Source organism: Priapulus caudatus, unplaced genomic scaffold, assembly GCF_000485595.1.
Source record: "Priapulus caudatus unplaced genomic scaffold, Priapulus_caudatus-5.0.1 Scaffold502, whole genome shotgun sequence".
Lineage (NCBI taxonomy): Eukaryota > Metazoa > Priapulida > Priapulimorpha > Priapulimorphida > Priapulidae > Priapulus > Priapulus caudatus.
Genome location: NW_014577563.1, coordinates 136,811 through 151,984, shown reverse-complemented (window position 1 = coordinate 151,984; position 15,174 = coordinate 136,811). Strand labels below are relative to the sequence as shown.

At 47.5% G+C, this 15,174-nt stretch overlaps 1 protein-coding gene and 1 long non-coding RNA gene across 2 annotated transcripts in view; one reads left to right on the top strand and one right to left on the bottom strand.

Annotated features, from left to right (window-relative positions):
* Positions 1 to 562: 562 nt before the first annotated feature.
* On the bottom strand, positions 563 to 3,713 carry LOC106811085. The gene is made up of 2 exons (XM_014814615.1): positions 3,682 to 3,713; positions 563 to 1,634 (listed from the first exon to the last, which is right to left on the bottom strand). The coding sequence occupies exon 2, from the start codon at positions 1,522 to 1,524 to the stop codon at positions 793 to 795; it is 732 nt and encodes a 243-aa protein (XP_014670101.1). The 5' UTR covers positions 1,525 to 1,634; positions 3,682 to 3,713; the 3' UTR covers positions 563 to 792.
* Positions 3,714 to 13,115: 9,402 nt separating this feature from the next.
* Positions 13,116 to 15,174, top strand: part of LOC106811086 — an 11,661-nt gene continuing 9,602 nt past the window's right edge. The window contains exons 1-2 of the long non-coding RNA XR_001394098.1: positions 13,116 to 13,163; positions 13,216 to 13,275. This is a non-coding gene — a long non-coding RNA (uncharacterized LOC106811086). The remainder of the gene's footprint in view (positions 13,164 to 13,215; positions 13,276 to 15,174) is intronic.

Sequence of the window (15,174 nt, the reverse complement as noted above, 5' to 3'; positions counted from 1 at the left end):
GCGTTTCCACATCGTATCTGCGGCTGCTGCTATAGATTGAATTGAGACCGTGCAAATGGAACATCGCAAGAGCTAACCACACCCCAGCGAACAGCTACTGCACAATACAACACTATACAATACTAACACTCATGATGCGAACATCACAACGCCCGAAGAATAAGTCATACCATACAGATATTTCTTTCAGATTTTCAACTCGCATCAGCATATTTTTAACCGTTTTATCTGGTAAGAGTTTGATGATGCATCTATACTCCCCTTGTCGCTCTCTTTCATGTGAGGGAAAAAAACACAATGCAAATTGTTTTTTAAATTTAGACAAAATATCCATCTGAGATAGTTTGTGGCATAGTCAGTTGTTTGTCAATGCGACATTGTTTATTTACAGCTCACTCATACTTGCTAGTCGTACAATAATAACTCAAGCGGGGGAAGATTTTCAGCACCAGCTACGGCCATGCGTGCACACACCAGCGCCTGCACACATTACTCTCTAGTTACGATGCTCTTACTCTGACAGCTTAGCTTCACACACACACACACGCACGCACGCTTCTCTCTCTCTCTCTATTTATCTATCAGCTGCATCTGAAATACAATAATTCTTTCATCTCTACCGAAAAATCATTTCTCCCGAAATTAAGAATGAAAGAAATTATATATATATAACAAAACCAAGACCGAATGCGCCTTCACGTTGTATGATGGTGGCAATAAATCCACATAGGTAGGGCTAATGTTTTAATGTTCTCCGGTATTTAGTGCTTCTGATCCTTTAATTCCCAGTACTCAGTGCCTTCTGTCGATGTAGTATTGTTTTACGATCGCAGAGAGAGTGTTGTTGTACTTAAGATACTTGTTGGGTTTCATGTGAAACAACTTGGCGTTAGACACTCCCTTCCACAACTGACCCCAGATGTGATACGCATAGAAACCGCTTAGGTCTACGTTCGCCTTGTTCAATATGGTTCCGTTAGTATCGTGCCATATGCGAGGCGAAACTCGCACGAGTTCGGGGTTCTTTCGCAGCAGCACCGTCGGAACTTCACCCGAGTTGTACAGATGTCCAGCTTCGCGATAGTCCCGGTAGCCTTCCCTCCATAGTTCGAGGAACCTAGCACCAGGTCGCGCCACGATCGCGCCGGCGTTGACGAGCCCCCTCGTGACGTTATTTCCGGTCTCGATGCCGACGACGCAGTCGTAGCGCCGCAGCGCGTCCATCGGACGAACTACGAACACGTCCAAGTCGAAGTACATTCCGCCGTACTTGTGAAGGATGTCTATGCGGGCGACGTCGGCGATGTGGTGGATGTGGCCGAGCTTAAGGCCGTATACCTCCTCTACGAGAGGGTAGTACTCGTACTCCAGTATCGGAATGATGCGGAACAACTCGTCGAACCAGCGACCCGTCGGCCTCTTGTCGCCGTGAATGATCATACGATCCGGCCGAAGATTCTCGTATACGGATATCGGACCAAGAGTCCGCCAGAACGGCAGCACCGCGTCGTCGGGTCCCTGCATCCAGACATAGTGCACGACGTTTGGAACGACGAAGTCTCGGCTGCTGAGCGCCCTCTGTTTGTGCTCGGTGATGAATACTTGTTCGGGGAGTCCGAGCCAGCGTGATAGTCCTGACAAATTGACAACGAAGAAACGGTTCATTAATCGGCACCTTGTAGAATTGATTAATTGATTTACATTACATTTCTTTATATTGAATGAAGAATCAATCAAAAGTTCTCGAGTAAGAACAGTTAATCTATTTTTATTATCTTCGGCTGCGTGGAGGACTGAAGCTGAAGTCAAACTCTTGCCTTTTATGTCTATCTTACAACGCTCTAATTCATGTTAGCGCAGCCTCCGCGTCAGGGGACAGAGCACACGCGCGCACACGCGCATGCGCAGACGCAAACGCACGCACGCACGCACATAGGGCATCAAACCCAAACTATGACATATTATTGTCCGGGGATATGGTAACACGCACAGATCAGTTACACAGTATATATATATATATATATATATATACCATCACAGAGGTGCCATCACGAATCTATGTAAATTTCACTTACGTAAATAGATTCTAATAAATTAATTACGCTAATTGGTAAAACTTCATTACGCGTGAATATAGGCGCGCGCACACACACACACACACACACACACACACGCGCACACGCACACACACCCGCACACGAAGACACACACACACACGCGCGCGCGCGCGCACACGCACACGCACACACACCCGCACACGAACACCACACACACTGCTGCCGCGCGCGCCCACACACAGTACACACACCACCCACGCACCCACACACACACACATGCGCGCACACGCGCCACGCCACACCCACACCACACACACGCCTATATCTTTCCATAGATAAGGAGTAGTTCCGCGATTTTTCATTATTACCCAAGCACGCGGCCGGCGCCTGAGGCATACAGAAACCAGTTCTGGGCGTGTTCGGAGATCGCGAGCGCTCGGATGCGAAACGCTCGTGCAACGAACGCAGCGCCTCCTGCACGACACCCGAGCGCTCGCTTGTGCGCTCGCTTGTGCGCTCGCTCGCATCAAGACTGCGGCCCCATGGTCAGGGTTACTCAGCAGATTTTAATCGCGAGAGAACAAGTACTGTTACGAATTAGCAGTGATCGATTGATCCAATTGTTTAGGTAAATGAAGGAAATTGAGTGAAATTAAAGTTGAAATAGAGTTGCAAATTGCGGCAGAATGATTAGATCGCATTCGCCGATTTTTCGTCGCCTCTTGTAAACATCGCGCACTTAGCGAAAGAGGCGTGGTAGGAGGCCAGCGCTCGATGCGAACGGCTCGATGACGAACGCGGCCTCCTGACGACCAGCGAGCGCTCGCTGTGCGCTTACGGCTTGTGCGCTCGCTCGATCAAAGATGGCGGCTCCTGGAGGGTACTCAGCAGATTTTATCGCGACGGACAAGTACTGTTAACGATTAGCAGACGAATTGATTACAAATTGAATTTAGAAGTAAATGAATGACATGAAAGTTAAATAAGTTGAAATAGGATTGCAAATTGACTGTGGCAGAATGTGTTAGATTCGCATTCGCCAGATTTTTTCGTCGCATCTGTTGAAACAACCCCCCCCAGCTCGCCTGACGAACAGCTTTTGCAAACTTCGCGGGCGCAACGTTCGCTCGCGCTCGCTCGCGCGAGTGTCTGTTCCAGAAGGCGAACGCTAGCGAGCGCCTAGCGATTGCGTTCGCTCTCCTGAACACGCCTCAGCTTTTTCAAACTTGTCGCGCAACCGCCTCGCCGCGCTCGCTCGGCAGTGTCGTCAGAAGGCGAGCGCGCGCGAGCGCGGCGAGCGTTCGTCTCCTGACCGCTCAGGCTATGGTTACAGTAATGATTGCAGCGACTCTGCTCATTTTATTTCGCCTATTAAGCAAATGCTCACAACGCCGGCTTCTGCGTGTCTGTTCAACTTCAGTCAATCGGTATCAGTTTTTAGAGCCACACAGCTTTTATAGGCTGCGCTTAGCGTGCACACCAGGTAAAGTGCGAGGACCAGCGCGTTCCACAGAAGATTGGGATTTCAATAAAGAAGCCATGCTGAATAAACACAAATGTATTTATTACCAATGTCTTTAATGTTTCCTCTACTCTCTTTCCCCTAGGTATTGCGGATAATTACCTGTAATGCCGGCAATGCATCTCTGCACACACAGTTACCGCCACGCACGGCGACCACGCCGCCTTACACATTTACCTTTTACTAGACTCGCCGCATCGGCCAGTAGCCGCTGTTTGAGTGGGGTGGTGATTTCTCTATGCAGTTATATTACATAAAATAGCCACCCGCCAGCCAACATTTAACAGAATGTTTACCAGCCCGGCGGATTTACATTACAGTGTGCTGACATGCATGCCTGTCCCATATGCTCTCATACGTGACCCATGCACGCGATAGAACGCTGGTAAAACAGAGACTGGTAGGCTAACCCGTGCCTCGATACGTCGATGGACTCTCACTGCTTCACATGCATAGGTGTAGACTGCTACACCCAACCGCAGCAACAGTCGATCGTGGGCACATCCAGGCTTTTGTGGTTTGAAGTCTGAGAGCTATAAATGAACTCGGCTCAATGTTAGTAGTCAATTACGAGCATCCAATAAGTACGTGATGGGCACGTTGTTGCGTCCTTCGCTCCATTTTCGTCGGTGTCGAATTCCAATGCACGCAATTTTCTCGAGATAGGTGGCTTTACCATTCAAGTGTGCTGACATGATTGCTGTCCCATTTATCTCTCGTGTGACTCATGCACGGCTTAGAGAGATGGCATAATCAGAGACTCGCGATGCTGCATTACACGTGCTCGTAACGTAGGATGCGGACTCTCACTGCTTCAAATATGAGTAGACTGATCGAATGCACACTACAACGCATGAAAGTCGATCGTAGGCATTCAGGCTTTTTGTGGTTCTTGAGTCCTTGCGAGTATCAAATGGACTCGGCTAGAATGTTAGTAGTCAATTCACGAGGATCCTAATAAGTAACGTGATGGCCACAAGTGTGGTCTAGCTCCTTCTCGTAGGGTTGTCGTTCCTGCACGCATTTTCTCGAGATCGGTGTGTTTGGCTACGTTGTCTATCTGATCAAAGTGTTGTTCTACTTACGTACAGATTCAGAGATATTTCAGACAGTTGGCAAATTGCATACACCAGATGTTATAACGCTGCGTTGATGCCTATTATGCAGTAAATCGGCCTGAAATTTTGAACACTGTCGCAATGATAAACAAAGTCCATACATATGTGTTGCGTGCAATCTCGTCGACTGTAATAAGCCCTGTGGAAACCTGACCTGTGTATCTCATTGAAACTCTAGCGGGCACCCAATCACGCTGATACCTGTCCCGAAAATCTGGGTCCACTGTACTCATATGCTATTTGCAATGAATACATTACTATATTAGCGAATGTAAATCGGTGATTGTGCAATCGGCGATTATATAGCTGGCTACCCGCTCCCCCTCTCGCGCTTATAGTTACTCGTGATGCATGTACCCATCGAGTAACTACACCGAGAGGTGGGAGCAGTACCGTCTACAGATTACACGCACACATGTGTTCGCCTCCATGTTTGTAACCGGTATGGCCGCGGCACGGCCTTGTGGTATTTGCTATGTTTTGTCCAAGACGCGGCCTCTATACGGCTTGTGTGCTGCTGTGTGGACTTATTGTCTCCGTGCGGATTACGCTCGGCTATTGTGCGGGAAACTATTATGCGGAGCAACTGTGACACGCAGCACTCTAATTGCATTAGCTGTCGCGCAACCAGGCTCTCTGGAGGGGTATGCCCTTTCGTTATGCGGATTCCGTGCCTATTTAGAGAGTATTCCGTACGCGAGGTGCGGTATCGCGTACGCGCGATGCAGTAATAACGTATTCCGTACGCGAAATAATGATACTTACATCGGGGATATGGTGGCTTTTTGTCTGAACTTTCCTGCCCATTTTTTAATAAATGTTGGATCTATTTACCGCTAACTGGAAACGAGACTGTCCCCGCCGTAGGATCGCGAACACGCACGGAATCAATCGAATCCAGTCGCGTGTACCAGTCTAATGTTATGAATGTATCACAACTAAACACTGTCTATAATACCAGTCGTATGTTACGCTTCTCGACTGCGTTCTGCTACACTTTCGCGCGAGTAGGCCCCTAGGCGGCCGTTACGAGCAGGAGCCGGTATATCATTACGTTGTATACACCGGAACTTATGCCCCCTTGTCGTGGGTTGTTGCATTCTGGCGACGGATTTAGGCCTTGACGCCGCTTTTTTGTGTGTGAAGTGTTGAAAGAGGCCGCAAATAGTAATATACTACCAGGCGCGGATTTTTGATGGGGGGCCAACATCGCCCGTGCCGCCCCTTTTGAAACCAAAAAATAAATAAAACTTACATTATTAAAAAATTTAACAAAATTACACAAATTACCAAAATTAATTTTCTCATTTCAATGTGTAAATAAGGTTTTAAGAATGAGGTTCCAGTCAGAAATTGTGACATCATGACCTGTTTCATGTTTATACATAACTAATTCAAATTGTCAGTCATTCTTCTGAATTTCCTGCCAGAAGAAACATCTCAGAGTCATTACAAGAATTTGGATTTTAATTGTTAGAGATATATTCTGGCCTGCAACTGTTAATGTCTACATGTATGATAAACCGGATGCTTCATTCATGGGAAGAAGGTTACTAATTTTATTTGCTTCTGTAATGACAGACAGCCACATACTCATACTAATAACAAACATTCTTTCAAGTTTGAAAATATATTCGAGTGTATCAAGTATTTTTTTTTAAATTGCCATAATTTTCTCTACCTGCAATAGTTATTTATATGTGATGGTGCTTCTGTATACACATGATCATGTCGACTATATAAGGTTTTTAAAACATTTCAATGTATGTAATTTCTCGCCGGTACATTTTGCGGTCTGCCTCCCCCCCCCCGCCCCATACCGAAAGGCTGGTCACGCCACTGATCAAAATTTAACACATAATATGATTGCTGACATATGAGTTAAAATACCCTTACAGTATGCACCGACTTGCACCATTTTTAACGCTACAAGAGTGCAAAAACTCCCCCCAGGGGCGTGTACAGGGGGGGTCCAGTGGGTTCCGGACCCCCCGCTCGCGCAGACAAACGCTCTGACGGGGTCCTAATTTCAAATTTTTCCCCAGACACCCCCTTCGCGTGCTTCGTACGTAAATGGGTTCGGTTAGAGCTCCCCCCTTGTCTCAATTCCTGTACACGCCCCTGCGCTCTCACTCGGTTGTGTCTGCCACTCCGCTCTCTCACCGTATCGTATCCCCCACATTTTCACTAACGTATTGCAATTTTGTGCCCCCTCTTCTTGAATTCTTGATCCGCCCTGTACTACAGTTAGTAGCATCCCACAACCGCCAGCAGAACAGCGAAGCAATCAAATTCAACAGCAGATTTTGCGACTTCTGCATAAAGTCTGTACCTTTTTCTTCAATTATTTGCCTCACAAGCCATGACATTAAGGTGCTATTTATTGCTTACCTAATAAAATAGTGTGCATCGAATAAAGGTTAATAAATGTTGATGTATTGGACTAATTGGTTACTTGTTTGCTTATGTGTTTCGGGTGCTGGCTGACAGGTTAAATCAGTATTCAGATGGCCAGCCCCAAATTATGGAGTATTCAGATGCCAACTGAAAATTAGAGAGTATTCCGGATGCCAAAGGGGGGCATGGCCCCCGCTCTCCTCTGCAGCCTCTAAGTAGTAAAACAGCTACCAGTTCCCGCCCATACACACACACACACACACGCGCCACACGCACATACACCACTCACACACACACACACACACACAACACACACACAACATTATTAGCGTCACGCCGAAACACACCCCACTCTCAGATTCGCGAGCGAATCCATGTGGCAGTTATGATTAATTATTATTACGCTTATTAGTAAACTTTCATTAATCATTACGCGGTGAAATACAGGTATCTATTGGGTGTTAGCCGTGTTGCCTTATAGTGACGCTTACCCGCGGATCGTCAGTAGCGCAGTCAGGCAGCGCTGCTGTGTTCTCGCTGTGTTCGTGTTCGGCGACGCAGTTTTCGCTTTGCCTAACTGGTCGCTGTCGCAAGCGTTACTGAAATGTGACATCACGCTACACCGCAGCAGTACGCGAATGAGCATCCCGCCAACCACCCGCCGCTGACTTCCTAACCGTACTCATACTAAGTAATGCCGGTGCTCTTACACGCGATTTCGTCCCACCAACGCACGAAATATATGCGTGTGCGTGTAATTACAGTTTAGCTTCGATGCGGTGTGGATGAATACACGCTACACACGCCACAGCTGAATATGAAGAGAGTGTGATCACCAGATGCAGGTGAAGTCGCGGAGATTCTCACGTCATAATTTTCTACAGCGAGCATCGTCCGATAACCTGTAACATCGTAACAAATCTGCGCGTGTGTGCACGGATGAGGACTCAGACGAGGCGCATGGTGATGCACCCCTAAACTATAACAATACTGTTATAGTTTAGTGTGATGCACGCGCGCAACTTCTGATGGGATTTATGGCCAGTATCTCGTTATAGAGCCGGACGTCTCGCATCGGTGCCAGCGCGAGTCTCACAGGTTGATGCGTGCGCATGCGCACAACGCATCTACTCGCGTCTGCTTTCGTGGTCTGCTGCCGCTCCTACGTTACGACTGTTTGCCGACCCACGGATCTTATCGAGAATCAAAAGATAACTAGCATCACTATTAGTTCATGACAACTACATCTTCCTTTAAAAGACTAGCTAGAGAGAGAGAGAGAGAGAGAGAGCGAGAGAGAGAGAGCGAGAGAGAGAGAGAGAGAGCGAGAGCGAGAGAGAGAGAGAGCGAGAGAGAGATAGAGAGAGAAATAGAGAGAGAAAGGCAGGCGGCGCGCGAGTGTGACGCATCGGCGTGACGTGCGTTGGGCAGTCAGGGTTTGGATTTGACTAGACAGGCATCTAGTATCGTATTATCCATGTGTGTATGTAGAATAAAACCACTTTATAATTTTATACATCATACGTGACTTTTTGGATCATACTGTGATTGCTGATTGTACGAAAGACGCAATTTTCCCATCATTACAATATTATATGTTCTTTATACTATAACTTGTTTTCTTTAATCCTATCATTAGTACACATGTTGTTTTTGATCAGTGTATTTAGAGTGCATACCAAAATTATGTCATGTTCTTCCTACCAAATCTATTTTCCTTAATGGGATCGTCTTTATACATATATAACTATTGATTATATAACATCTCGTTATAATCGGTTGACTAGCTTTCGGCAGTGACACGTCGTAGGATCATTCATATATATATATATATATATAATATATATATATTATATATATACCACTGTATCAGGTTTACAAGAATCAGCTATGCCTAGCGTCACTGTCCACTGGATATTGCTGGACTCGCTATTGATATCGCTAACAAACGTTGAACTGTTAACATCGTTAACATGAATACAATCTATGAAAGTGCATCTGTGAATCTGTATTTTTTGCATTGTGTGAGTGTTTCAATGCAGTGAATAATGTGGTAGAGCACTCTGTAACGCACTACATTCATGATAATTCGCAGGATCAGCTGTTCGTTATTTAGTTCTAGCGATAGTAAGTATTGTGGGGGAAAATAATCAACATCTATTATAACAAAACCTAGTTAGTAGCGCTAAACACTATGGCAGCGCACAGTAATGTGAATTACACTCGGGCGGTCAACATAATTAACTATTGTAGTAGTCATAGCAGGGAATGTACACCGGTCACTGGTTGAACGGCGGCATCGGAAGCGTGCGCGTAACAACGAGTGTTAGCTCAAGTCTAAAGCATCTATTGGTCTTTAAGAAACCCGTTCTTACGCACGAACCCGTATGAAAAAACAACGTTCTTACCAACGTAGCTATTTAAAAAAAAACACCCCATCAACGTTCAAACTGTAACAGTTCCACGGCGTATCTGCGGCTGCTGCTACAGGTAATTATGATTTCCGTATTTTCTCTCGCGCGGTAACTTACTTATTATTGTACTAGTATGTCACGCGACATAACGTAGATGTATCCGCAGGACGCTATTAGTTCGTAACGTTGTCCAATACTTACGGTGAGCTGTACGGTGACGGGAACCGGTAAGTGGTCTGTCTGTAACCGAATATCTATTCATGTTATATGGAGTTGGTTGTCGAGGTGTAAATTGTATGCGCGATGTATATAATGTAAGTCAGCGTTTGCCACATCGTATCTGCGGCTGCTGCTATAGATTGAATTGAGACCGTGCAAATGGAACATCGCAAGAGCTAACCACCCCAGCGAACAGCTACTGCACAATACAACACTAACACTCATGATGCGAACATCACAACGCCGAAGAATAAGTCATACCTTACAGATATTTCTTTCAGATTTTCAAACTTCGCATCAGCATATTTTTAACCGTTTTATCTCGTAAGAGTTTGATGATGCCATTATACTCCCCTTCGTCGCTCTCTTTCATGCTGAGGGAAAAAACACAATGCAAATTGTTTTTTTAATTTAGACAAAATATCCATCTGAGATAGTTTGTGGCATAGTCAGTTGTTTGTCAATGCGACATTGTTTATTTACAGCTCACTCATACTTGCTAGTCGTACAATAATAACTCAAGCGGGGGAAGATTTTCAGCACCAGCTACGGCCATGCGTGCACAACACCAGCGCCTGCACACATTCTCTCTAGCTACGATGCTCTTACTCTGACAGCTTAGCTTCACACAACACACACACACACGCACGCACGCGGCGCGCACGCACGCACGCACGCACGCACGCAGCACACACACACACACACACACACCACCGTCATCGCTTCTCCATGCAGACTTAACGCAACATAATAACACCTTCTTGGTTAGCCTGGTTGTAACTCCAACACAATTAACATGAACACGAACATGTCACGAGTACATGAATAGAAACATCTACCTTGTACTCTAGAAGATATCTATACAATGTATATACATACAATACATATAGATATAATTATAAATACATTGTGTAGATAAATATAAATACATTGTATAGATATATTCAGGACATACTGGGTATCAGAAACCGACATGGGGGTGTTGGTCAGTAAACCAACTTGTCCTAAGTTGAAATGTCCGCGGGTGCTGACCGCATACCTATAGCATAAACCGTTCATTGCACCACGACCAGTGAACAACGCGCATAGCATAGGCTGAATGTTTACTGCTGTTAAAGTGTTAAGTGCCCATGCACGCACGATTCGACATTTCGCTAAACTACGCGCGACGGAGACGTTTAGAGGTCAGGTCCACGTGCGACTCATCAGCGCATGCGCGAGGTCATTGCGACGCAATAGCGTAAACATTGGGATGTCGGGCGCTTGGGTGAAGGGAAAGCATGGATGGGAGAACACTATCATCTCTACATAACTGCAGCTACTATACCCACCACACTTACACCGATTTGCAACTGGGCAGAACACATTAGCGGTAAAAAAATTATAAGTTTCTGCTTTAAATATATTGGAATTATATTTTGTAATTCAACTGATATGTTCAAAGAAATACAGAAATGTGTAAAGACTGCGTCAAATAGCGATTTACATACGAATAATATTATATTATATAGCACAAAACACAAAAATCGATGTGCGATGCTCGCTATATACGAATATATGATTTCACACTGTTCAGTTACACGCACAAGTATTCCCAACAGTGAATTGCATTATGACTGTATATTATACACTTCGATATATAAAGACTTATACGTTCGCGTATTTATGTGACGTCACACATACAAAATTCACACTCAATACTGGACAGGTCACGTACATGACGCAGCAACCAATTATGAAATATCTCCGAGTTGTAGTGACGTCACGAGCGTGACGTCACGAGAGCGCCCAGTGAATAGTGAAGCAAGCAGTAGAAACACGGACCGAGCCAGGTATAGCATGGTAGACGTTCCCCCCATAAGCAAACGTTCCCTTGTGCATTGCGCATGCGCACGAACAGGTCTAGAACGGCACACAGGGATTTTACCTTTATTGCCCATGTTGTCTAATATATAGTTTTTGGGTAAGTGGTTGTCATAAAGAGATGGCTACCATGCTACACTGGCGCCTGAACGCTAGGTTATATAAAGCCGCGTGTAGGCACGTAGTGTGTGGAGCGAAAAATAGACAAGATAGATAGATAGATGGATAGATAGACAGATAGATAGATAGATACATAGATAGATAGACAGACAGACAGACAGATAGATAGATAGATAGATAGATAGATAGATAGATAGATAGATAGATAGATAGATAGACGCCCGAACATGCGGAGGACTAGATCAGGCAGTTCACCTCACTCGCACACGGAAAAAGGGCACTTTAATGTACACAGCGATTATTTATTTCATTTTGATCACGATATCACGTTTTACATGCCACAGCGACCTTCGCAGCGACCTACAATACCACCGATCGACCGCAAGCGTGCCGCATATCGAAAGCCTGTTGTCTGTTAAACACAGTTGTGGTGTAGTTTTAGGGTATCTGTGACTTACGGGGAGCACGAACGTGCACTCACACCACGCATCGCACCACGCCATTAGTAACACAACCTGGCGAACGTAATACAGAATTATGCGGTGGCATGTCACGCGGTGGCATAGCAATATCACACAGTGACGTAGCCATGTCATGCGGTGACGTGTCACGTGGTGGCATAGCCATGTCATGCGGTGGCGCGTCACGCAGTGACGTAGCCATGTCATGCGGTGGTGTGTCACGCAGTGGCATAGCCATATCACACAGTGACGTAGCCATGTCACGCGGTGATATGTCACGCGGTGGCATAAGCAATATCACACAGTGAACGTAGCCGTGTCACGCGGTGATATCACGCGGTGGCATAGCCATATCACACAGTGACGTAGCCGTGTCACGCGGTGATATGTCACAAGGTGACGTGTCACGCGGTGGCATAGCGATATCACACGCAGTGACGTAGCCGTGTCACGCGGTGGCGTGTCACGCGTGGGGTGTCACGCGGTGATATGTCACGCGGTGATGAGCGATATCACACAGTGACGTAGCCGTGTCACGCGGGTGGCGTGTCACGCGGTGACGTAGCGATATCACACAGTGACGTAGCCGTGTCACGCGGTGGTGTGCCACGCGTGGGTGTCACGCGGTGATATGTCACGCGGTGCATAGCGATATCACACAGTGACGTAGCCGTGTCACGCCGGTGGCGTGTTCACGCGTGACGTAGCCGTGTCACGCGTATATGTCACGCGGTGGCATAGCGGATATCACACCAGTGACGTAGCCCGTGTCACGCGGTGGCGTGTCACGCGGTGACGTAGCCGTGTCAGCGGTGATATGTCACAAGGTGACGTGTCACGCGGCTGGCATAGCTATATCACACAGTGACGTAGCCGTGTCACGCGGGTGGCGTGTCACGCGGTTGACGTAGCCGGTCACGCGGTATATGTCACAAGGTGACGTGTCACGCGTGGCATAGCTATATCACACAGTGACGTAGCCGTGTCACGCGGTGGCGTGTCACGCGGTGACAGTAGCCGTGTCACGCGGGTGATATGTCAAAGGTGACGTGTCACGCGGTGGCATAGCTATATCACACAGTGACGTAGCCGTGTCACGCGGTGGTGTTCACATGGTGTTGTAGAAGACGCTGGCGACTGAGCCGTGTCAGCGGGTGCGTGCGTCCCTGCGGGTGCGTCCGCACGGATCTCCACACCGGATGCTTCCTCGCGGCGAACAGCGCGTTGAACTTACCTCTCCGCGCTCACACGCGGCTTTCTCGCCGCCAGCCGATCGACCGCCTAGAGGGCGCCGGCGTGCTGTCGAAGATCGCGCAGCGTGCGCGACGCTGTCCGTCCGACACTTCGCGTCGAACGGGTACGTCTTGCGATATCTTGTGCGTGTTCGCCGCCCGCTCCTCGTCTCGCCGCCCCGCGCCAGCAGGGCGGCACCAGCAGAGGCGGCGGAGGGCCGAAGCAAGGTGGCCGCTGCGGCGGTCACGGCCCGGAGCAGACCGAGCGGCGAACGTCCGATCGTGCCTGCTTGATGCACTTCACAGCCGCCTTGCTTTTCCCCGGCGCCCCCGCCGTTGTCGGCTGCGGTGGCGCCACCTGGGTGTGGTTGCTTCGCTGCGGACGACGCTTCGGCCGCGCCGCGCGCCTGTCTACGACCGTGCGCCTTTTGATTCGTCGCGATGCGGTGCGTCCGTCGTCGCGGAGGATTGCGTGGGATTCTTTGAAGCTGAGTGTGTGGATGCGGTTGCCGTGGCGACACGCGAGCTCACTGCATTCAGCTGCTTCGTTCGCGGCGCGCCATTAATGCTTTACGTTTTGGCGCGCCCGATGCGGTGGCTGCACCTGCTGGTGCACTACATTGTTTTTGGTTTGAGACAGTACTGAGGCGCCACCTGCGGGCGCGCTGCTGCGCTTTGGGATCAAGCTGGGTACTGTGCTGCCATCTGCTGCAATACTACTGTGCTTCGGGTCTGAGCCAGATAGTGTGCTGCCACCTGGTGGTGCACTACTGCGTTTTATAGTTTGAACCCAATATGGTGTTGCCATCTGCTGGCACGCCACTGGTTTCGAGCCGATACTGTGCTGCACCTGGTGGTGCACTGCTGCCGCTTCGGGTTTGAGCCGGGTAAATGTGCTGCATCTGGAGGAGAGGCACTGCGCTTTACGGTTGAGCCAGGAACTGAGGCGCCATCTGGTGGGGGCATCGATTTTTCGATTTTGAATTTCCAACTGTGCTGTGACATTTCGATTGGCCGAGTGATCTTGCGAACGTTGCCTGATGAATGCACAGAGCAGAGACAATGAATTAACTCATGGCTGAGAATAACGCACTCATCACAAACCTTAGATTACAAATAAGTTAAATATGTCTTACTTCAACTAAAAGCCTGAATGTGGGCGAATAATGTGGCACGTTGACATCACGTAATTGCTAAATTGACCACAAACAGAGACTTGTCACTCTCTGAGTGAATTTACAATCAAATTCGTCAACGGGATCCAACTTCTCTGCCACTGTTTCCACACGCTGAGGGAATGAGAGTGTGAACATGAGATGTGTAGACGAACTCACCCAATACCGCAGCATGCTTCCTCGTGAATGGGAGAAGCAGGACCAGCCCGCTCCAAGCTCCGTCCGATCTCTCTAATGAGACTTAACGTGACCTGTCCATACCGACTACCAGAGTCAGCTTGCCCTTAACTCAAATTCTCAGAACCTGTGAACCAAGAAGGCTAATGATTATCAAACATTTCCAACATACAATTTGATATATGATTGTATAAGTATGCGTGTATAAATGCTTTCCTTTCATCAGATATGTAAACTATGTTTAGTGTATGGCACAAGAAAACGTGAGAGAAGGTGGCGATGACGGATTTGATATGATTGATGAGTTGATATATGGTGTCAAGATAGATGGTATGAGTAAAATAAAACGTAAACATTGAATAATAGCTCGAGTGGATGGATATGTCAAGTATAAAGAGTGTAGAACGGATCGTCGTGCG

Bases quoted from the DNA above. Each gene is read 5' to 3' on its own strand.
- LOC106811085 (XM_014814615.1), bottom strand. From the start codon at position 1,524: ATGCAGGGACCCGACGACGCGGTGCTGCCGTTCTGGCGGACTCTTGGT.